This window comes from Delphinus delphis, chromosome 6 (genome assembly GCF_949987515.2).
Source record: "Delphinus delphis chromosome 6, mDelDel1.2, whole genome shotgun sequence".
Taxonomy (NCBI): Eukaryota; Metazoa; Chordata; class Mammalia; order Artiodactyla; family Delphinidae; genus Delphinus; species Delphinus delphis.
Window position 1 is genome coordinate 100,415,321 of NC_082688.1, and position 24,707 is coordinate 100,440,027.

At 51.5% G+C, this 24,707-nt stretch overlaps 1 protein-coding gene across 2 annotated transcripts in view; it reads left to right on the forward strand.

The window, feature by feature from the left end:
* The first annotated feature begins 5,550 nt into the window (after window positions 1-5,550).
* SLC25A37 (solute carrier family 25 member 37) overlaps window positions 5,551-24,707 on the forward strand; it is a 43,587-nt gene continuing 24,430 nt past the window's right edge. The window contains exon 1 of one of the 2 annotated variants that reach the window (XM_060015180.1): window positions 5,551-5,844. In XM_060015180.1, the coding sequence (XP_059871163.1) occupies window positions 5,629-5,844 (216 nt within the window). In that variant the 5' untranslated portion in view covers window positions 5,551-5,628. The remainder of the gene's footprint in view (window positions 5,845-24,707) is intronic. The other variant, XM_060015182.1, reaches the window with a different exon arrangement.

Genomic DNA, 24,707 nt, shown 5'->3' on the forward strand with positions numbered 1-24,707 from the left:
GCCCTTTTTAGAAATATCTGTGCAAATATAATCAAGCTAAAATGAAGTCATCCTGGTGTAATCCAATGACAGGTGCCAAGGAACGTCGAGGATTGCAGGGGAGCCGCCAGAAGCTAGGAAGGGGCAAGGAAGGATCCTCCCTTAGAGCCTTTGGAGCGGGCATGGCCCTGCCAACACCTTGATCTTGAACTTCTAGCCTCCAGGGCCATGAGAGAATATACTGCTGTTGTTTCAAGCTGCCCGTTTGTGGTGTTTTGTGACAGCAGCCCTAGAACACTGATCTACCATCTGAGCTTCACATGGAGCTGAGAGGCACGAGAACATATGGGGCTGGAGTGCAGAGGAGTGGTCAGGATTGAAAACAGAGCCTGGGCTGGGAATGGGAACGTGGGAATGGAAGTGAGGACCAAAGGGAAGAGAAGAAAGGAGCTCTGAGGACAGACTGTCAGGAGGAAGGAGAGGCCGAGGAGGCAGACGGTGCTGCCTGAAGGGCAGGAAGAGAGCGGAAGTGAGGGAGGAATTCCTGAGGAGGCGGGCTTCAGAGGTTCCTGCCAGGAGAGGCGGGCTGATCCGGCAGTGAGATCATTGGTGACCTTTTCAAGAGCTCCTTTCGAAAAGTGCGGGAGTGAAGAACCTAGGGGTAAGACGGGAATAAAGACACAGACCTACTAGAGAATGGACTTGAGGACACGGGGAGGGGGAAGGATAAGCTGGGACAAAGCGAGAGAGGGGCATGGACATATATACACTACCAAACGTAAAATAAATAGCTGGTGGGAAGCAGCCGCATAGCACAGGGAGATCAGCTCGGTGCTTTGTGACCACATAGAGGGCTGGGATAGGGAGGGTGGGAGGGAGGGAGACGCAAGAGGGAAGAGATATGGGGGTACTTGTATATGTATAGCTGAGTCACTTTGTTATAAAGCAGAAACTAACACACCATTGTAAAGCAATTATACTCCAATAAAGATGTTATTAAAAAAAAAGTGCAGGAATTAGAAACCACGGGAAGGCTTCAGGAGTGAATGCCTTGTAAGGAGGGATGGCCAGGGGCGATCATTCTTTCTGGGGCTTCAGAATGGAGGAGAGAAATAGGGCAATAGCTTAAGGCGTGGAACGGGGAAGAGGGATTTTATTAGGCTATGGAGGATTGAGTATATTTGTGGAAAAAGGTGAGGAAAGGGAAAGATGACAGATGGAAGCTCTTTTGGTGGGTGGCTACGGATGGCCCAAGGTCACCCATGCAAACACACAGATGTGGCACACCCTACCCACAATTCAGCCACTGCTTGGCCTCCACTGGGGCCTCAGGGCTCCTCTGCTACCCATTCCGTCCACCTCTGGGGCCTTGAGACATCTGCTAGCTGATGGGTTCTTGAGTGAGAGTGGGAATGACGGCAGTGCAGAGACCCTGATGTGAGGAGGGTATGGCTGGCATCGTTGGGTCTCATCTGTGAAAGTGCAGGGGGCAGCTGCCATGGAGGATAGCACACGCATCCACAGGACAGGAGTCAGGGTGGGGGGTGGCTGTCGCACAGCAGGGGGGCCCAGCCCTATCACAAGGGACTCAGCAGCAGAGTCTGCAGCAGTGCGAGCCCGGCAGGCTTCTGGGAGGCAGAGCTGGGCAACACTCCTCTCTCAACCCGCTGATTAAACTACCAGCTCGGACCCTCTCTTGTCACCACCTTTCATAAAAGGAAGCCCCGTAAACTGAGGCAGCTCTGCCTTCTCTGTGCCTGGTGGCCCACCCCCCCATCCCTTCCTTATTTGATGGGGGGCTCTGGAGGGAGGCTAGCTTTTGGCCTCCATTTCTTCTGTCTCAAGGAGGGACTCATCCCTAAGGATGAATCACAGATAGAGCCTTTAGGGAACACAGTGCTGTCTTTAGGAAAGCAAGAGGTTCTGGGATTATAGGGTCAGATGCGTAAATGAGGGAGACACCCTGCATGTCTAGAGGCCCGCGCAGCCCTTCCAACGTATACACTTGACTTAAAGATAACGCAGATGTGGAGGAGTTCACATTGTGAAAAACAAAGGCAAAATGCACACCCCACCTGGTACCCAGCACACTATGATCTAGGAGACATCACACCAGCTGCAGTCCCTCCATGGTCCGGGCCTCCCTTCTGTTAGAGGAATTCTGGGGCTCCAGGGGGAGACACAGCATTGGCTAAATTCTGGGTAGGGTGTTAATATATCTGTGTGTTGCATGGGTGGGCAGGTGGATGCCAGGGTTTAAGTAATTATTGTGAAAAAGGTAGGATTTTGGAGGAAGCCTGGACCTCTTAACTCTATACTCTTAACTCCTTTCTGTCCTCTTTCCTCCCAACACCCCCAAATTGTATGTACTTCACCACGAGCTTCTATTCTATTTTTTTCTGTATTTCATTCACCATGTGTTAAGTGGCAGTGCCCATGGTAAGCGGGTGAGGAAGCATGCCAACCAAAAGGGCCACAGCCACATAGCTGCTAAATGGTGGAATCTGGGCTTGAACAGGCCCATGACTCCAACTCAAGTGCTCTTCCCCCTACACCCTCTGTAACTTCCCGTTTCTAAGCGGAGCTTGACTCCCGGCTGGGCTAAAGCAGCATGATGACGTCTTCAGAACTTCAACATTCGGGAACTTTATGTAAGACTCGGCTGGAACCAGCAAGTCATTCTGAGTCTCCTGGTTTACCCCACAGGGCAGGATCTCCGCTCTGCTCCTGGGTCCTTCCAGTGCTGCCTCCTTGTTGGCAGTGTGGTCAAAGCACTGGGTTATGGTGTCTGGGATCTCACCCCTCCTTGCAAGCAGGCCTTCCTCAGAGATCTAAGACCACGTCTGGCTGCTGCATTCTGACATCTAGGGAAGCCTCCTTCATTGTGATGCCCATTTGCTACTATACAGAATATTGTTGGATGGGAAGGAAGAGCTGAAACCTAGGCGGGGACTCCAGAGATGATTCTCAGACCCATACCTCCAAACTGGCTTCCCAAGGGAACCTCCACCGCATCCTCAAAGGTGAAGGCCACCTGTGGAAGCTATGGTGCTGCCACCATCCCTGCTGCCACTCCCACTGCCACAACTGCCTCTCAACATTCATGAACTTGGTGTCCGGACCCTGCAATGCTATCGTAACAGGCAAGCCACTGCCCATCCCTACTGCTCCTAACCCTATGATTTCACTAGGCAGCGTATAACTTCAAAGCAGCAGGAAGGTGGTCTCTATCTGCTCTCCACTTCCCAGATCTCCCTAGTTCACCTAACTGGCAGAATATAAATTATATCTAGACTCCTAGTTGCAAAGGAGTCTGAGAAATGTGTTTTAAAATTTTCTGGTCACTACAGTACAAGGAGAAGTTTAAGATGGACGCTGAGGGCCAAACCACCATATATATTGGTGAGAAAAAAGATTGAATATTCAAAATAAATATTCCAAAGAGTTTCTAAATGCTTCTGGCTTAACGTTTGTTTAATGAAATTTAAAAAAAGTCTTAGGTACCTGAAGACTTATGGGCATGTTCACAAGTGCCAAGAGTCCTCTTAACCATCCACAAGCTTACTTTTCTGCACCACTATCACCATTGCAGAGTTCAGGGCGTTTCTCATCCGTTGGGAGATTAGATCCTAAAAAGAATGATCCATTTTCATTCTTTCCATTTTTTCAATTATAGAAACAATACAAGCATTGTTTGTCTGAAAAATATAGTAAAAATACCTCTAATCCTATGTCACTATCACAATAACCACTTCACTCTTTTCCTCTGCATATTTACATCTTTGTGAATGTAATGTTCATAGAATTTTGTTTTGTTTTCTCACATAACATTGCATCATAATTATTTCCCATGTCGTTGCGTAGCCACAATTTTAATGGCCCCATAATATTTCATGAATACAGGTATCATAATTTGCTCAGCCAATGTTCTCTAGTTGAACATTTTGGTTGTTTCCAATTATTTATTACTATGAATAATGCTTTGAAGAGCGTCATGCATATTCAGACAGTTGTGTCACATTCCCTGAAGTGGGACGATGAGTTAATATGTACTGGTTAAAGGGTATCCATTTTTACACGAGTATCAACAGGTTTTGACCAACATTTCTTCAAAATCACCTCTGGCAAAAGCAATTACTAAATTGTTCTCCAGCAATTACTAAATACAGAGCGTGTTTCTACCTAGCCCATCCTTAGCACCGGTCTTGGGAGCAACTTTTGGCAGCTACCAAAATTGGGGAAATGGTGCCCTTGGCTATGAAGACTCTATTGACATCACTGAATCTCAAATCCCAGAGAGCTGCCTGGGTTGTTATGACCCAAATCTTGGGACCAGGGTGAGGCCAAAGAGGGTGTGCAGCATCTTCAGGGTCTCCTGCACCTTTTCATATCTCAAGGCACAGCTTTTCTGACCAGAGAAGCCTTCTTTGGATAAGGTGCAGTAAAAGTTGATCAGCTCCAGCCAAATCTTAAGCCCAGAACATGCACATTTAGATGTGCAGATGCCATGCTTTCAGGGAGCCTTAGATAAACAGGCAGGTTACTCCCCTACTTTTTGATTACTCCCCCTTCCCCCAGATGGAGAAAGACAATATTATTTAGGTTAGAATAAAACAGTCTGGGTTACACTTTATTTAAGAAGATAGCTTGGGATGAGTTTGAGATCGAGAAGACCAGAGTCTTTAAAGATAGGCAGATGCAATCCTGCACGATTTCACTCTCTTGGCCACTTTGCACCCTACTGTGAGACCAGGCTTCCAGAGCCCCTCCAGCCCCAGGAAAACGTGCTGAAGGCGCCTACTCAGAAGGGCTCCATCCTGGTGACTACTTATTGCCCGGTCCAGGGCAGGGTGGATTTAGCCTCTTGGTGAGAATAAGGAGGCACAAGTTTTGCTCTATGTATTATGTGTTTTCAGTGAGACAGAAAAATTCGAGTAAGTGGCCGTTCTCCTCAACGAAGCAGCCTGGCCCAGCATCTTGAGTTTTCACTTTGTTCCCTCCACGGGACAGGCTCTCGAGCTGCACAAAAGGAGGTGCACCCCTCATATCGCGCAGTGGGTCCTCAATTCTAGAACTCCACTCCACCTCCACGTGTGCCTCCACCCCTCCCCTCCTCCAGCCACCATAACTGCTCCATAAATGACGTTCGCAGCAACTTCCCCCCTCCAGGCCTGAGGAATGCCAAAGCTTGCTGAGCAATACTGTTTGCAAAATCCCCGGCTCTGGGGGCAGATTTTCCGCTGCTCCGAATCTCCCTCCAGCCTCAAGCACTGCCCAATCCCTACGGTCCGGCTGACCCTCCCCAGCGACTGCCCCAAACCAGGCAGCACCACCCCAACAGGAGGTAAGACAACTTCCCGGGACACCCCAACGTCTCCTTTCGCCCCCATCCGGTAGCTTGGAAATTTGCACTGGGCAGTGACGTCACACTGGGAGGCGGGTCCCCACTGTCCCGCACACCAATGGTGCGGCTGCGGCCGGCCTCTACTTTCCCAGTGATTGGTGCCCCTCTGCTCCACCCCAGCCCGCCATGGCGTCAGGCGCCGCAGCACCCGGGAGGTGGTTCCCACTTTAAAGAAGTGAAGTTTTTCGCCCCCTCCCCCTCCCCGCCCGCCTCCTGCAGCCTCCCGCGCCCAGCGGAGCCGGCGGATGGAGCTACGCTGCGGCGGCGTAGGGAGCCAGGCTGGAGGGCGCAGGATGGATGGGGACAGCCGAGATGGCGGCGGCGGCGGCGGCTGCAAGGACGCCGGGTCGGAGGACTATGAGAACCTGCCGACCAGCGTCTCCTTATCCATCCACATGACAGCCGGAGCGATGGCCGGGATCCTGGAGCACTCGGTCATGTACCCGGTAGACTCAGTGAAGGTGAGGCGCGAGGGGACTTTAGGGACGGAGCGAGCGGAGAGGAGAGCGCGCGCGCGTGCGTTTGCATCCCGCGCAGGAGCAGCCTGGATGCAGCTCTCCGAAACCGCGCTCTCCTCGGGGCCGCGGCGCCCCGGGTCTCCTGGGTCTCACCGGGAGTTGGCGCGCGTAGCCGGGGCGCCGAGGAGCGCGCTGCGCAGCTCCTTCCGCTGTGCGCCTGGGCCCTGGGGGCACCCCCCGCACCCACGAGGGTGCCCCAGCCGGCGCCCCGCTCCGCCGCTCCCGCCGAGTTCCCGGCCCGGGCTGCTGGCGGCGCTGCGGCCGGCGAGGAGGAGTGGCGAGCGCCGCTGGCCTCGGTGGTGGCGGCGGGGTTCCCGAGGGAGGCGGCCAGTGCAGCTTTGCACAGTCTTACCACTGTCTGGCCACGCGATCGGAGAGTTTGCGGTCCCGGGTCGTTGCGGCTCCAGCTGGCGCTCCCGGTGTCCAAGCCGTGGCGAGCGGCGTCCGCCGGCCGGTGCCGGGTGGCCGAGGCTGCCCACACGTGCGCTGTCCCGGAGGGACCCGCCGCCGGGAGCGCTAACCACGCTCGCGCCGAGGAACGTGTCCCCGGTCCGGCCGGCCCGGCCACCCGCCCTCCGGCTGTCGAGCCGCTGAGAGGCAGTAAGACTTGCAATGACATTTGCCTTCTCATTTTGTTGCAGGGAGGCGGGCAGGCAGGGAGAGCGTGTGCTATACAGCCTTTCTTACGGTTTGTGTAATAGAGGTTCAGTTGGCCCGGTACTTCCCGGGTAGTTTTAAATGCATTTCTGTAAGGAGGCAGTTTTAGCCAGGCGGATTTTGCCTGAGTTGACCTCAGTCAGCCTGTTCAGGATACCGAATGGCTAGGGGATAGAGTGCTGAGGGGGAGTAATTCTAGTACTGACACATCGCACTTTTGTGGGCAGAACTCATCTAAAGCACACAGCAACCCTGGGGATTAACAGATGAAGAAACCGTGGCACAGAGAGGTGAACAGATTAGCCTGCCCGGGCTCATGAGCCACTGTATCCTCCGACTCCAGCCTCAGTGTGCTTTGGGAGATTTGGGGACCTCTCCGGGTGGCAGTTATCTTGGAAGGCAGGCCCAGCAGAGTTCCCCAGTTAGCATCTGTATCTTGTTGCTGATGCTGGCCCCATGTGAGTGGCGTGAAGGCCAGAATGTCTAATGCAGAGGGTTTTCCCTGCCCTGGGCAGCTCTCAGAGCTGGCAGTCAGGGGCTGCACAGACACGGGTCCAGAGAGAAAACCATGGGCATTGGCAGTAAGGTGAGCCCAAGTCTTATATTGTGCTGCTGGGACTGAGCCATCACCCCTTCTCTCCCTCCGGCATCCCAGTGGGGAATTAAGGGAATGGTCCTTGCCTGCCAGGGTTACAGAGGCCACAGGGAGATCTTGTCTTTTAGGTTTCCGAAGCTGCTCCAGGAAAGACCCTGGACAGATACCAGGTGGCATTTGTGTAGGAAAGAATCCCTCACATGTAATAAAATTCCCCATGTTTGAAGTTGTTGTCTCAGGCGCCTTGGACAGAGTGTGGGAAAGTTAGGAGCAGGGAGATGTTATTTGAGCGGCACCAGACCCACTGGGTCGTGGAGATGAATGTTCCAGGGACCTGTACCACTTCTGAGGCCCTTGGTCTCTGCTGTGAGTTTGGTTCAGGGCATCATTTTAGTTTATCTTTAGGATTAGGAATAGTCAGTCATGCCTTTTGAGCTCCCTGTGACACTCTGAAGAGGCATTAATCTCACGTGTTTAAATGTTGTGATCTGTGTTTAGTTTCCTCCCTGCCCCTCCTTCTGCCCCATGGACGCTGGTCTGTTTTGATCCATTTGTCACTGTGTACTTAGTATTACTTTCCGTAGCGGTTGGTTTTCACCTGTGACCAGGTTAACGTGGTATGTATGATCGAAGGAGCTGGTCTTCCTGTCCTAGGCAAGTCATTCTGTGGGGCTTGACTGTAAAATGAAGGCTTGGGTTAACTAACCAGGAAGGTTTTCTTGGTTCTGCGATTATAATCCTAGCTCTGAATAACGACCCTTAGGGGTTCTTCTGGTTTTGAGCATGCAGGTTTGGCTTTAAAGCCCCTCTTGTTTTTTGGCTACAACTTTCTTGGATTACTCTTTTCACTTTGCAGCAGGGATGAAAGGCACAGAGTTAAGTGGTATGAGCCCCGCTGTGTGACCCCAGTGAGGCTGTGGCAGAGTGCCAACGTGTGCCAAGACCAGCATGGTTGTCATGTGTCCAACATGAGATATGCTTCAGTCACGGGAATGCTCTACTTGGGGAGACCTTCACTGTGTTCTTCTTAAATATTTGGGAAGATGAAGACTGTGAGTAATTGAATCAGGAGCCCTGGGCTGGGGTTCAAGCCCGGCCCCTAACTTGTTTCATGCCTTAGGCACGGTTCTGTGTCTTAGTTTTGTCACTAGTAAAACGGAGGCTGTGGACCAGTTCAGTATTTCCCATTTGTAACCTGTCCCCCTTTCTATGAACACAGAACACTCGTCCTCTTTTTTTTTTTTTTTTTTTTTTGTGGTACACAGGCCTCTCACTGTTGTGGCCTCTCCCGTTGCGGAGCACAGGCTCCGGACGCGCAGGCTCAGTGGCCATGGCTCACGGGCCCAGCCGCTCCGCGGCATGTGGGATCTTCCCGGACCAGGGCACGAACCCGTGTCCCCTGCATCGGCAGGCGGACTCTCAACCACTGCGCCACCAGCGAAGCCCCCACTTGTCCTCTTTACATTCTTGAAATTTCAAAAAGTTATTACACCTGAAGACAAATCAATGTAAGTTGTATCTTGAAAGGGAAAAAAAAAGTTTTCTTTGATTTCATAAGGCACACAGTTTTAACCTGTTCTTGTAAAGTTCAGTGAGAGTGTTGGATGGACCTGCTTTTTCCAGTTTTTCTCTCCTAGGCAGTGTGAACCATGGTGCTCAGGGGTGGTCACTTTCATTTCTGAGCCCAGCGAGCTGTTAGGTTGGGTCATTGAGTGCAAATAGGTCAGCCTTGCTAATGCTTCCCACTGTAACATTACATACATTTTCCCATGAAGTCCCATCCCCCCCACCATGTCACCTTAATGATCTGCATTTTTCAAACTGGGTGGTGACCCATCAGTGGGAGCAACATTTTTTTAAAAATTAATTAATTAATTAATTTGGGGCTGTATTGGGTCTTCGTTGCTGCGTGTGGGCTTTCTCTAGTTGCTGTGAGCGGGGGCTACTCTTCGTTGCGGTACGCAGGCTTCTCGTTGCGGTGGCTTCTCTTGTTGCGGAGCGTGGGCTCTAGGCGTGCGGACTTCAGTCGTTGCGGCACATGGGCTTCAGTAGTTGTGGCTCGCGGGCTCAGTAGTTGTGGCTCGCGGGCTCTAGAGCGCAGGCTCAGTAGTTGTGGCGCACGGGCTTAGTTGCTCTGAGGCATGTGGGATCTTCGCGGACCAGGGCTCCAACCAGTGTCCCGTGCATTGGCAGGCGGATTCTTAACCACTGCGCCACCAGTGAAGTCCTGGGAGCAACATTTTTAAAAAGCCAGATTGGTGCGAGTACAGAACACGGGCACGTGTGGCATGCGGTAAGGAGCAGTGTCGCTCCATGAATTTCTGCTTGGGTGTGTGTGTGTGTGTGTGTGTGTGTGTGTTCCCTGAGTGGCTGTGTAAAGTGCACTTCTGGCTGGGGATTATGGACAAAAACGTCAGAAAAACACTGAACCTCATAATCACTAGTGCCTCTTGAGCTCCAGCAGTCAACAGCCTGTGATTATTAAGTGGGTATTTGGAAGACTTTGGGCAACTTTTCTCCTCTTTCCTGTGTCTTCCTCTGTCACTTGTCCCCGCGCTGGTGGCATATGAGTACTCACTCATCCATAAAGGGCCAGGCTGCTGGGACCCCGTACTGGTCCCAGGGGAGCGAGCGAGGGGCCTCCGTAGGGCTCTCGCCAAAGGGTAGCCACGACTTGCTCCTTTCCAACTGGGGCTTTGCAGCCCCTCTACCGTGAGCCTCTCCCTGGTGCTCCAGAGGGGCCAGTGGCGTGGTCGCCTAGACCAGCACTTGGGGTGGATGTGAGAACCCCTGATCGGGAGCGCTCAGGGCTGTGGGGAGAATGCCAGGTGGGTGGAGGAGGAAATTCCAACCAGATTAGGCACACCGCTCGCAGACCATGCTGAGTCCTGCGGTGGCGAAAGCCGGGGCAGAAGGAAACAGGAAAGATTTGAAGCGAGGGAACTTCCGCTGACCCTTTCACAGCCCTTCTCTTGTTTTGCTTGTCAGGGAAACTCAGTCCTCAAGCTCTGCTGGGGGAAGCCCTCCTTCCCCGCCAGGGTGCAGCCCGATGGCAGGGCACTGACTGCCGGCCGAGTGGGTTAAGGCTCAGCCTTCTCTCTAGGAGCTGGTGGCTGCCGGGCCAGTTAGAAACCTCGCTTGGCCTTGGGGGTTTCTGTCGCCGGCCCTGCTGAGCTCTGAGCAGCAGCAGCGAGCCAGGCAGGTGCCAGGAGGCTCTGCATTCCTCCACTTCTGACTTTGCTCATCCTTCCTGGTCCCAGCAGTGCAAGCTGACTGCTAGGGTCCTCTGGGGAGGTGGGGGGCAGGGGGCAAAGGCAGCTGCCAGTGTCCCTCCCACCCACTCCAGTGCTTTCGAAACCAAGTACCGTCCAGTAGATGCCATTCTGCTTCGAAAGGGCGTGAAATCCCAAATTGCTCTCGTTCTTGCAACAAAATTATAGTGATCTTTCCTGTCTCCTAGAGATCCCGCCCCTCCCTTCTTTTCCGTCCTCCTTCAGCGGGAGGCGCTTTTCTAAAAGGTGGATTTCGGAGTGGCGTGGAGTCCAGCGAGGAGTCCTCTTGAACTTCTGTGCGGTTGTCTGTGTCATGAACACCCAGGCCGCGTGCTGATGCCCAGGGCTGGGGTCTGCTGGAGGAGTGGGAAAAGGGATCTCAGGCGGTCCCAGATCAGCACTTGGCCCCCATGTGGCCACTTTCTGGCCGGCTGCGGGCCCCCTCTGCCCAGAAGTGGGGGAGAGGGAGGCTAGAGCAAAGGGCTTGGAGGGGAGCCCCTAGGATTATAGTTGGCAGTCAAGGCGGCCTCAGCTTTTTAACAGCGGGAGGCACTTGGGGCTAATTGGGGGGATTCAATTACATCGTTTAAGCCATACAGGGGTGTGCACATGGGGTAGGGGGGTGTGCACATGAAGTGGGGGGGGCGTGTCATGTGGAAGGGAGGGCGTGGCTCTGTGGAGTAGGCCTTCCATAGTTTCCTGGTTTCCGTTGGGCACCTTTTAGCCATCTGTGGCCCTTTCATTGAAGAGGACTTTTGTCCCACCGCTCTTTGGGGCGGTGACCAATCTCCAGACTTGAGTCCCACGTTTCTTCTTTTACAGGCTTGGGTTCTGGACCCCTTCTGACTTTCCCTGACCCACTGGATGAACTGGCTTGCTTGTGTTCAAGGAAGCCTTTGGTAGTCCCTCTTGAACCCCAGAACTGGCTCTTTTCATATCTCCCCTGGTACCCAAGGGGTACTTTCCTTCTCAGAGAGTTTTCTTTTTGTTTTTAATCCTCATTGAGTTCTGCTTTTCCGAAAGTCTGCCCTCCCCTCCCAGCCTCCACCTGGAATGTTTGCTGCCGTCATTTTTCATAGGAGGCTTGCATCCGATCACTGTCTCTTTAACTGCAAACCTGCCCTCAAGCTCCTTCTGGCCACAGTTTCTCACCCTCAGAGAACTATCTTGGGGCAATTCAGGTCCCAGTCTTGGACTTAACCGGTTGGGCAGGACACTTAGCTTTTCTGAGGTCTAGTTCTCTTATCTGTGAAATGCAGACACAAATTTTCTTCCTGCTTTTTCTCACCTGAACCAACTTTCCATTGCTTCCTTCTTCCCTTGTTTTCCCGTCGGAACCCACGGAAGTTCCGCGTAACAGGCTCCCTTACATCTTCACTGAGTTTTCCTTCCTCCTGCCGGTGCTCTTCTCCTGAGACCCCCACTTCCCTGAAGCCTCTCAAGAAAAGATGGTTCCCATCGCCTCAAACCACATGCTTTGGGGCTGCTGCCCTCTGGCTGTTCATCACCCCCCTTATCAACTGCTCCTTCCCCTTTGAGGCTCCCGCCATCCACTTCCACCAGTGTCCATCCCTCTTCTCTCTCTGTCCCCACTTACCTCCTGCTCTACTGGGATGGCAGGATGGGTAGGGGCGGGGGCCCCTGAGCCTGACTGCATGGACTAGGTCCTGCTTCCCACTTGGGTGTGACCTGGGGCAAGTTGCTTCATCTACTTCTGTGCCCAGTTTCCCCAGCTGTAAAAAAAAAGGACAAGATGGTACTGATGTCCCAGGTGGCTGTGAGCGTTGAGTCCTTACAGCGCTTATCAGAGCCTGCCGTGTGTGAGTGTCCCCTAGGTGGGAGCTCTCAGGTTCATCATGGTCATCATCAATGACGTGATCCAGTCACTTTCCCTCGTTCTCTGAATGTTGGCGTCTGGCTCGTAGATCGCTCCTCTACCCTGAATCCCATCATCATCCTGAGACTGTCCCCTCTTGGCCACCACCCAACGAACACCCAAATCCCTCCATTCTTTACGTTGCTCCGATCGAGGGCTGTTACCTCCACGGGGCCTTGTCCTGACCCAGAACCTTTCCGCCTCTGAAATCGTGTGTTCAGACGTCTCATAGCCTGGCCACAGCTTTCTCATGGTGACACTGTGCTAGGGCTCCTGTCTCTTCTCTCTCTCCTCTGAGCGCATCCCTGGCTTCCTCAGCCCATCCCTGCAGCCACTTCCGGGCCCGCAGTTTCTCTGGCTTTGGTTCTTCCAACGCTGGCCTGCCCACACCTAATCCCTAACAACCCACCACCCGCTGGGCAGCCGAGCCCTTTGGGAGAAAACCACACTGCTGCCCCGTGTGCCAGGCCTCTGCCGCCCCCAGCAGACCCCACTCCTCCAGCAGACCCCAGCCCTGGGCATCAGCACACGGCCTGGGTGTTCATGACACAGACAACCGGACAGAAGTTCAAGAGGACTCCTCGCTGGACTCCACGCCACTCCGAAATCCACCTTTTAGAAAAGCGCCTCCCGCTGAAGGAGGACGGAAAAGAAGGGAGGGGCGGGATCTCTAGGAGACAGGAAAGATCACTATAATTTTGTTGCAAGAACGAGAGCAATTTGGGATTTCACGCCCTTTCGAAGCAGAATGGCATCTACTGTCCTTTCCCGTGTTCTGGTCAGTCTGCTTTTGTCCTCCTCAGCAGCTGCTTCAGAGCATCTTGCTTCTCGGACCCCCACCCCTCCTTCTCCCAGCCTCAGTGTGGCATCTCGCTCCCTGTTTATAGAGGAACCAGGCCCCCAGTCAGGCTCTCCTGTGACAGTCCTTCCAACTAGCCTGCCGTCTCCCACCCCTCCCTCCTCCTATCTTAAGGTAAGAGGGTCCTTCCTTCCTGTAAGGAGAATCAGCGGGGGAAGGGTGACGTGTAGGGACCACCCCATACACCTGCATTTGAATCCTGGCTCTCCACCTGGGCCACCTTACTTGGCCTCTCTAAGCTCAGTTTCCTTGTCTGCAGAGTGTGGATGTGAATCCCAAGACCTACCTTACAGGGTTGTTGAAAGAATTAAGTGGGGTGACATGCGTGAAGCTCTTGCTTATTGAAGTTCTCAATAAAGGTCATGGGGGTAGTTATTGTGGTCAGCTGTCTCATGAGTAACCCGGTTCCAGTATCCTTAGCATACCCCCTCCCAGCCCCACCCCACCATGGGTTCCTTCTTAGAAGCATTTCTACGTCCAGTCCGTACTTCTCCCATCTTAAATAACGAACCAACCCCAGGCAGCTCACCTTGAGCCCACGTGCCCTTAAAATAACAAATGTTAGAGAAGGATGGTTGACATTCAGTCTCTCCCTCCTCCCCTTGTCACCCCCCAGCCCTCTCTGGGTTTTTGTGCCCGTCGCTCTGCTGGCACTAGGGTGCCAGTGATCTCCTGGCCTAATAAATCCAGCCATCGTTTTCCTGGCCCCTCTGACGACAGGCAGCCTGCTGGTCTTCCTCAGAATTCTGCCCTCTACCTTCTTTTCTTTCCTCGGGACACGTCTCCATTTCTGCTTGGGTCCTGATAACTCGCAGATGGCATCTCTGTGTCTCTGGTCCAGACTCTCTAGGAGCTAGATAAACAGTTGCCTTGAAGACATGTCCATTTGGCTGTCTTGGTGTCCATCATGGACGTCCTGCCCTCCCCTCTGGCCTGCCCTTTGGCCTGGGCCCCCTCCCTCAGAAAACTGGGGATGGTCTTCAGCTTTTCCCCCACCTCTGCCCCCCTTCCCCTTCTCCCCGTATGCTTCCAAGACCTGTCCACTCCTGCATCTGTAATCCCTCTTAATTTGTTCTCTTCTCCCTCCTACTGCTTCTACCTTGGTTCAGGGGACTCAGCAGCTGTCACCTTTACAGGGCAGACATCCCTGATCACGGAGTCACAGTTGAACAAACCCTCCCCTCCCCTCACCCACACTCCCCTATGGCCCGGCCCCGCTTTTTCTCCACAGCATGTGTTACCTTATAACACACAATACTGTTAATTCGTACTTATTTATTTATCTATTTTCCTGGCCGTGCCACGCAGCCTGTGGAATCTTAGTTCCCTGACCAGGGATCGAACCTGTGCCCCCTGCAATGGAAGTGCAGAGTCTTAACCACTGGACTGCCAAGGAATTCCCTCATATTTATTATTTATACCATTTACTATTTTCTTCATATTTGTAATGTTATTTACATTGTTTATGGTCTCCCTCCATTGGAATGTCAGCTCCCAGTGGGCAGGAATGTTTTACTCCTTCGTTCTCTGGTGTGTTCCTATTGCCAGAAGCAGTACCCGGCACACAGTAGGTGCTCAGTTAAGTACTGATATTTGTTGAATGAATTCCCACAAATCCTTCCTAGCTAGTCCTGCACACTCCCAGTTTTCTCTCCTTAAATAGGGAAGAGTAGCAATACCCATCCTGCCCACCTTTCAGATCTACTTACTGGATCTTGGAAGAAAGTGCAGCCAGGTTTGCAGTGAACACAGTTTAAAAAGCATAAAGCTCTCTGCAGGTGCCACGCCATGGTATTTATTATCAAACCAGGATCGTGTTAAAGGGGTAAGTTTAGCCGATTGGAATGGAAAGTCCAGCCTGTTCTCCAGGGTGCTGCAGAGCCTGCAAGGGGCCTGAGGGGGTAGAGGGGCAGCCCATTGTCTCAGTTCACATCCATTGGTGTCTCCCCCCACCTGACACTCCCCTAGCTGTCCCCGTTGCCTTCAGAATAAAACCTGGACTACCTCGCATGGCATGCAAAGACCTAGACCTTCTCCCCCCTGACTTAGCCACCGGGGATACGTAAAGGTTTTCCGTGACTCTTGGTTGAATGAATCAGTTGTTTTAAAAAAGATGTGGGGGAAAAAGTGCTTTAAAACCTGCTATGAAACAAATGCTAGTTTTTGTTTTGCTGAGCGTTTGGAATCTCTACTGTATCTTGGTCACAAAGAGACTTTCTCAGCCCTTTTGCCTGTCCCTTTCTTGTGGTAGAACCCATAAGCCTCAGTGAAACCCTGATGAGGCTAGGAATTCATCTGGCCAGCCACTTCATTCATTCCACACTTAACTGAGGCCCCTCCTACCCCGGGCAACAAAAATAAGTCCTGGCCCCTATTTCCAGGGCCTGCTCCCTATAATTAGACCCTGAGCTTAGGTGATGGGACCGGCTGGCTCCCTTTGAGGAGATGAATGGCCCAACTTGATATCTGCTTTCAGATGGGCATGAGGGCTGGGGTGTGGAGTCTGCAGGGCCCAGGCTGCCATCTTGAAGGTCTGGAGTCAGATTGGGAGTGTCACTGGGATGTCTTTGCCTGGCGTTCTTGCATCGGCTCCTGTCCCCTTGGGAGACACTGGCCCTCAGTTGTACTGTTCCTCCGTGCCCCCCCACCCCCATCTTCTTCCTCACCCCTGCGGTTGTTAGTCATTCTGGAAGCTGAAATTGGTTCACAGAAGGTACCTTTGAGAATCCCCTCACCGTACCCTCCCAGTAATCCCAGACTGCCGGGAAGGGCCGTTGTCTGGTCACTAAGAGGTGTTTTGGTTTCACATTCGTGCTTTCTCTCTGAAGAGAAAACAAAACATGTTGAAATAGAGAGAAATCCCAGCAGCAGCTTGGTTGAAGCAAGAGTTGCATAACAGGTTTAAGAAATGTCTGGCCACCGTGGATCAGGTGAAGGGACTGCCGCTTCGTGTCATGGAGAGGACGTCCTCTGAGGCCAGCGGCCTCCGGATTCATCACACACATCCTGCGAGAGACTCAGAAAGCCACGGTACCGTGAGGTCCGGTGGCAAAAGCCCCTGATGGATCTCTCATTGTAGCGACAGCCTTTGTTCCCTGGAGATGCTGCCGTGGGCAGGGGCTGGGAAGGGGGGCGTGTCTGTCAGACTGGTGCTGGTGTTGAAGCCCCTAGAAAGGGCACTGAACTAGGAGGGGTTGGGGCTGGCCCCATGAATTTAAGTCCCAGTCCTGCCATGCGCCAGCTTTGAAACCTGGACGAGTCATTTCTCTGGGCCAGTGTCTCCTTGTCTCATGGACTGCTATTAGTCACCTGGACTAACATCATCTGTTTACCTACTTGACAGGGCTGTTGAGAAGCTCAGGTGGGATCATGTTTGAGGGCGGCTTTTGTAAACCTTGACAGGCCCAGCTAATGACAGATCATATCAGAGGCAATATGCTTAATGATTAAGAGCCCTTCAAGTTAACAACACGGGCTCTGCGGCTAGACTCCCTAGGCTGGTGCCTGGACAAGTTACTGAAAACTCTCTGTGCCTTATTTTTCTCATCTGTGAAATGGGGATAAAATAGTACTCACCTCAGCGTGTTGCTATGAGAATTATGATACACCTAGAGTGTTAAGAAGAGCGTCAGGGACGTGAAAGCACTCCTTTAATATTAGCTCGTAATATCATTTCTGAAAAGGTTATTTCTTGAATGCCTGGTTATGCTTGTATGTTGCTATTGTAATTGTATATTACAGTATTTTTGTATCGTTTCAACCTATATTCTGTCCCTTGATCCTCCTAGATCTCCTTTTTTTTTTTTTTTTTTTTTTTTTGCGGTACGCGGGCCTCTCACTGTTGTGGCCTCTCCCGTTGCGGAGCACAGGCTCCGGACGCACAGCCTCAGCGGCCATGGCTCACGGGCCCAGCCGCTCCGCGGCATGTGGGATCCTCCCGGACCAGGGCACGAACCCACGTCCCCCGCATCGGCAGGTGGACTCTCAACCACTGCACCACCAGGGAAGCCCTTAGCTCTCCTTTGAAGATAGGAAAAGGCATGTGCAGTTTCTCATTTCATAGATGAGAAAACTGAGCTTCAGAACAATAACATGCCCTGAAACTTGGGCCTCTTTCTGCTGTACCAGAGTTGAGGAAAGGAATCAGGTAGGAGCAAGCAAGTGAGGTGCTGGGGTGCAGACTCAGATGTTAATGATGACAGAGCCCTTGAGCTGGGTTCTGAGAGGAGATGATGGGGCCTCAGCTGCATTCTTGGGAGGGAGGAATTGGAGTTGAGGGAACACCAGCAGGAAATCAAAGTGTGGCATGGAACACGGGGCTCTAACGTATAGGTAGGAGTTCCTGGGTCAAGTACTCTAGTATGCAGGGCAAGCGGATGATGACAAATGGTTATTGCCATAGGATATTTTTGGCTCTGTCTGGCTTCTCTCTCTCGAGCAAGTTGCAGCTCTCATTTCAGCAGTGTGTCAACGTTGGACTCAATATAGTAATTTGAATTTGGACTGGCCTGAGGATTCCTTTCCAGAACACAGCCGGAAAATGACCTGTTGGGAAGAGCATTACCTCATAGTTCCTCGGTCTGCTAGGGCTGCAGTGTCCTCATCTTAAATAGGGCAGAGTAACAATGCCTGTCGTGCCTCCGTTTCAGGTCTACTTAATACATCTAGTAAGAAAATACAGCCTGGTTTGCAGTGAACAAACCTTTATACCATTTAAAAAGTATAAAGCTCTCTGCAGGTGCCAGGTTGTGGTATTTATTATCAAACTGGGATCCTGTTAAAGGGGTAGGGTTAGCTCGTTGGAATGGAAAATACAGGCTCTGGTTCCAGCCACTGCAGGATTTGCTACAGCTGCATGGCCTTGGGCACTTAACCTCTCTCCTTACACACAGTGTCTCCCATCTGTTGAATAAAGACCAGGGTGGCCGGCTGCTGCCACCTCTTTAGCTGGGTAATGACGAAGAGCCAATTATACTCTGGGGTGTGCTCAGAAATACATTTAAAATTGATGATGTAGGACCAGTGACGAGCGGGGCCGCATACGGCTGGCTACGGTGATTAAGGCCAGTGATTAAGGCCGACTTCAGGGAGTGAGGGCCCCGTTCATCTCCGTGGGGTTATCGCCTTAGAGGCTCCATTTCACTCTTCAGGTGAGTCTGCCTCTTTGAGTGGCAGGCGTGTGAGGCTGGGGACCAGGGAAGGTGGCTGATCACCCTGCAGTGTGTCTCTGTGTGTCTGTTGATGCTCTTACCTACCTTGGTCCCTCCCATCTCTGTTTGCCTTGGTTGTTCATGGCCACTGACCGTGAAAAGTAAGAGGGGAAGGAGGTAGGACACAGATGCCTTTGTCTCGGGGTCCCTGGTCCTCCTTTCCTCGCACTGCCGACACGGAGGGTTTTGCTTGCTCATTGCTTTGCCCTGGGCCTGACAGCCAGTGTGGAGGGTGGAGGTGGAGAGTGGGCGCTGGCAGCCCGCAGGAAGCTTGCTGGCTGGCTTGCTGGGGATGGGAACATGCAGGGCCCTGCCTCTGGCTTGCAGTGGGGTACTCTGCTCCCCTGGAATAGAGGTGGTCCCATGGGTGTCCTGGGGCTGTCTCCAGCCTGGATTAAAGGAGTGGGTGGTTGGCAGATGATCAGATCTAAGAAGTCAGAGTGGAGAAACGGGGGGAAGCCTTTCTTTTTTTAAAGTATTTATTTATTTATTTATTCATTCATTCATTCATGCTGCACCGGCTCTTCCTTGCGGCATGCGGGATCTTTTAGTTGCAGCATGTGGACTCTTAGTTGTGACATTCATGCAGGATCTAGTTCCCCGACCAGGGATCGAACCCAGGCCTCCTGCACTGGGAGTGCAGAGTCTTACCCACTGGGCTGCTGGGGAAGTCCCGGGAAGCCTTTCTAAAGGAAAGAGGATGCTGGTGTGTGTGTACTTGAGTGTGAGGATGGAAGGACGAACCTGGGGTGTGTCATTGACTATAGAACCAAGTCTCCTTCCTTAGTCACTCTTTCCACGGCTTGTTTGCTAAATGTTGGCTTGCATTAGCATGATTCATAGAAACATCTCTACCAAGAAAGAGTTAAAAGGCATTTGTAAAAGTGCAGCTTCATCCCCTGGACTTCACTGAATAACTAAATTAATTCAGGCGTGGGAGCATGTGGGTGTGACCACATGTGCTGGGCACTGGGAGCTGGGGGGCTCGACACCTCCGAGGTCACCCCACAGCAGTCCCCCGTCCGCCAGGAGGACAGAGCTATCAATGAATCATTTCCGGAGGGGGCGATGAGCCTCTTCTCATGGAAACCGAACCTCAGGAGCAGTCAGGAAAGGGCCCCTCGAAGAAATAATGTCTCAACATATCTGTATCTAGACTGAAGGAGAAGGAGATGTTAGAACAGGGCTGTACGATTCCCTGTCCCCTAGAATGTCATGGCCTGTCCCCAAGGTACCCCTCCCCTGACACTCTGATTTTGGGCTTCTGCTCTGAGCCGTCTGTCTGATCACAGAATCAGCTGAGAAAGTTTTTGTGGTTTGGGGTCACACTGGGGCCTCCACGTGGGACCTGCCCCGCATTCTGAAATTCTTCTTCTCTCCCCACCCTGTTCTGAAATTTTAATTCACTGTTTCGCCTCCGAGTGACTGCCCGGTGGCATCCAGGAGGCCCAGCCTCGTCCCTGGATGAGAACTTTCACTGCAGAGCTGAGGACCAGAGGAGGGTGAAAACCCAGAAGAAGGGAGGAAAGCTGTCATGTCAAAGGCATTTCTGCTCATAATTGGTTCGTAATTGATGGGTGACATGACTGGCAAACGCCAGCTGGAGCAGCAGCCAGACAAGTGGCTAAAAATTAAATAGTCACGTGACTTGTCGAGGTTTAGGGTTTGCCTGAGTAACCTTTTCGGCCCAGGTCACTGTTTGTAGGGTGACCTGAGAGACATGACACACAGTGTCGGTGACCACTTTGCTTTCTGAAGGACAGAGGTTGACCTAGAGCCCCATACAGGGCCCTGTTCTTGACACTCAGATTCCTATCTCATTCCTTGTCACTTTTTTTTTTTTTTTTTTTTTTGCGGTACGCGGGCCTCTCACTGTTGTGGCCTCTCCGGTTGCGGAGCACAGGCTCCAGACACGCAGGCTCAGCGGCCATGGCTCACGGGCCTAGACGCTCTGCGGACCGGGGCACGAACCCGTGTCCCCTGCATTGACAGGCGGACTCTCAACCACTGCGCCACCAGGGAAGCCCTCCTTGTCACTTTTTAAAGGCAGCTGAATAGCTGGAGATTTATCTCCTGCCCTCTCTTTCCTTTGAGCCCTTCTCTCTCCGGTGGGTCCTCCTATAAATGCAGAGGGTTCAGTTCCTGGGGCTTATCCATCAACCTCCAGTGATTCTGATAAAGGCTGGAAGCTGGACTCTTGAGGCTTTTCCTCCTGGTGCCTGTACTAGTCCAGGTTTAGACAGAAGCTCCTGGATCTCACAGCTTCTAAAATCTGAGTCCTGCTTCTCCAAAACACTGGTCCAGTGACATGGGCCAGAGCCAGCCGACCCCAAGGCCAGCCCTCCCTTTCTGTGTCTGCGGATTCCCGTGGCACAGGAGGTCTTTGTTACTAAATCTTCTGGGTGTTTTGAAGGAGGACGTGTGTGGGCCTTTTTCAGTGTCGATAGACAATGCTGAGCTGTTCTCCAGGAGAAACAGTCGGGATAGAAGCAAAGGATTGATCTGGTGGACGTTACACCATAGAAAATGCCCCGTTGGGATAGGAGTTGTCAGTGAAAGGGTTAAAAATCTAAAATATGAAAGAGAGACTAGAGAGTTGTCTTTTTACACTAAAAATTGTTTTTCCTTAAATCTTGGCTTCTCAGGCAATCATTGAATTAATGAACGTGTATTTATGCCAGGAAGCGTGAAGCGTTAAATTTATTTCAAAAATGACTAAAGATTTATAGTTAGTCCTTAGAGTACTGAGAATATCCCCATCATTAACTCAGACAGAGAAAGACATATATCATATGATGTCACTTACGTGTGGAATCTAAAAAAATAACACAAATGAACTTATTTACAAAACAGAAACAGACTCATAGACGAAGAAAACAGATTTACAGTTACCAAAGGGGAAAGGGGGTGGGGGAGGGATAAATTAGGAGTTTGGGACTAACAGCTGCACACTGCTGTATATAAAACAGATAAACAACAAGGACCTACTGTATAGCACAGGGAACTATATTCAATATCTTGTAATAACCTATAATGGAAAAGAATCTGAAAAAGAATTGTGTGTGTGTGTGTGGGTGTGTGTGTGTATCTATCTGAATCACTTTGCTGTACACCTGAAACTAACACAAAGTTGTAAATCAACTATAGTTCAATTGTTTTAAATACATAAAGCAAGGGCTTCCCTGGTGGCGCAGTGGTTGAGAGTCCGCCTGCCGATGCAAGGGACACGGGTTCGTGCCCCGGTCCGGGAAGATCCCACGTGCCGCGGAGCGGCTGGGCCCGTGAGCCATGGCCGCTGAGCCTGCGCGTCCGGAGCCTGTGCTCCGCAACGGGAGAGGCCACAAGAGTGAGAGGCCCGCGTACAGCAAAAAAAAAAAAAAAAAATACATAAAGCAAGATGATTTAAATCAGCTTTAGAAATGACTTTTCATTGTAAAAACAATAGAATAACAATGAGGAATACATGGACAAGTTGGAGTGACTCCTAGTTCCTTCTTTGCCTCCAAAAAAGTCTTTCAAGTTTCAGAAGGAGGTAGGGAAGGAGTTAATACTGCAGTTTGTCACAATGGGGTCTGTGTGGGTACAGTTTTAGGTGGTTCTGTTTATCCTTGGAATTAGCACTGTTCCCTCCACAGGCTCCTGAGATTGGGCTGGACAGTGGTGCTTCCCCTGACCTGGGGTAAGAATTCTCATTTTAACCTTCCCGTGAATGTCTCTTCCAAGGTTCTTTTGAATTTTCTGATAATCTAATCACAAGAAAGTTTCTGAAATTCTCTTTCAGACCCTAAAAAATGAAAGTTAACTACAAAGCTGGGCTTTTACTAGAAGTTGCTTTTAAGTTGGAAACAGATTTCTGATCCTCTCTGAGTTGAAGGGACAGGAAGAAGCTTTGTCAGCCCAGAACTTGAACGTGGAGGGCAGGGGGATGATATGAGGAGAATCAAGGCGAAACGGATTCTTTCTCTGGATACACACACAGAACATTTAATTTCCATTTTAGGGTGAGTTACAATTAGCTCCTGATGACCAAAAGCCCACCAACTGAGTGACCCTGGGAAAACACGTCACTTCATCTGAGTCTCAGTTTCTCCATCTGTGGACTGGCAAGATGGAACTAAAACTATATGGTTTCTTAGGAAGCTTCCCGTTCTAAAATTTCCACTCCTTATTTGCATGGGCTGTATAACTCTGGGCACTGTCTTTTGACTTGGAATGTAACATATAGACTTGCAAGCACTTCTGCTTGAAGGAGGAAGCTAGGAAGACCACCCCTGCCCACGGCCCCCAGCTCTGGAATTCTCCCAGGGCTAGAATGCCCAAGGAGGAAAAGAGCTAGATGCCCAACTACCATTTGGGGCCCCTGTTTCCCGGAGTACCTGCCGAGAAATGATCATTTATTTAAATTACTTGAAACCTCCAACTACAGCACTGAAAGACTGCAAACGATTCATTCACACTATTCCAGAAATGCTGAATGGCCACAGCCCCACCCTAGAAGCAAGGAGAGCCTTGTAGCAGATGCTTCTGGAAGGCTCTGTTTATAGCTCTCTGAGTCCTTCCTGCCGAGGACCTTTCATGAGCTCACTACCAGGAAGCTGAGTCATCGAGGGGTCACCCGGCATGGCCACGGTCACCCAGCATTGCCACATTGAGAGGCTTGCAGCAGCCATTCCCCGCACGGTGATGGGAACCCCATCACTCCCCACGGCTTGTGAGGTCGGGACCAAAGAGACTGAAACATCCCATGGAGGGTCAAAGGACTGTCCTCTTTTCAGGGCTCCACATGGGCTCTGTGCTGTGCTCCTGGTACCCAGCTGGCTGCAATGACAACACCTTTCTTGGGGCCTCTGTTCACATCCCACCTGCCACTACCCGTGCCCCCAGGTGGCCCCCTTCTCCCATGCTTCACCTGCGTGGCTCCCCCCAGGCTTCCGGTCCCTGCTTCGAAGTCACTTCCAGAACCCCGCCCCAAATCTAAACTAGGATCCCTGCCTTTACTGTCTCAGCACCTTCACCTTCTCCCTTGCTTCAGGACATTTAGAGTTTGAAAGTTTTTATTTGTATGACTTAAAAAAAAAACTTATATATTTATTTATTTGGCTGCACCGGGTCTTTAGTTGCAACACGTGGGATCTTTGTGGGATCTTCATTGAGGCGTGCGGGAGCTTTTTTTTGTTTTTTAGTTGCAACATGCAGGATCTTTAGTTGCGACATGTGGGCTCTTAGTTGCGGCATGCGGGATCTAGTTCCCTGATCAGGGATCGAACCCCGGGCCCCCTGCGTTGGAAGCGCGGAATTTTCACCGCTGGACCACCAGGGAAGTCCCTATTTGTATGAGTTTTGGTTTGCTCTTCCCCTCGCCTACTAGGCTCTAACCTCCTTGAAGGCAAGGACTCGCTGCCTGCCCCCATCCCCAGCACCCCTAGCAGCGCCTTGTTTATGTCGTAGGGAGAATTTGTTGGTCGAATGACCTAGTTTTACCAACGTGAGACTCCTGCGGTCTGGCCACTCACTCTCATCCCCGGCACCCATCTTCTTCTCTCCCCCTGGAAACCCTTCTCATCAGTTGACTTTGATTTAAATCATACACTTGAGCTCTGTTTCCAGGATGAGGGTTTTCAACGGCATGAAATCTCACCCAGGATTGAAGGTTCCTGCCATTCTCTTAGGCATCCAGGGAAACTTACAAATAGCTCCCCCAAAACTTAGGAAATAATTTGTACGTGCAAAAAGTCGTATTATACATGCAAGTGGATTTTGGAGGCTGAGAGGCGAGTCTTCAGGATGCTACCTTTGGTGTCTTTCCCCTGAGACCCTTAGAACATCGAGCCTGGTGTTTCTGGTGTTTTGTCATCTTTGTTATTGTCTGGTATATGAAGGAAGCAGAAGAACATCCCCTCCAGCTGTGACCTGGCCCCGCCTACACGTAAATCACCCAGCATTTTGGAGATGATCTGACAGCAGCATTTGTGGGAAATCTGGCTTCGGACACATCTGGGACATTTACCCAGGGCCCATGCTTAGCCCTCTAGTGTTCCCTGAACTCTGGAGCCTGGCTCTCCTAGGGCTTATATCCTGGGCTCTTATCCTGTGTGTTAGATCCCAGCAAATGTGAGATGCGTCACACTGTGGGACATAGATCCTCAGTAAGCAGATAGATAGCTGTTTGGGGAGGAGAGTATATCTGGGGCTTAACGTGCTTGCTTTGTGTACGCCTGTGGATGAAATGCAGCGTACCTCTGAGTCCTTGACTATCGTTATGGAGTGTCAAAGCACAGTGCTGGGGCGCTGAGATCACAACAGATGAGGCTGCCCCTTCCTTCGTGTTTCTCTCAGA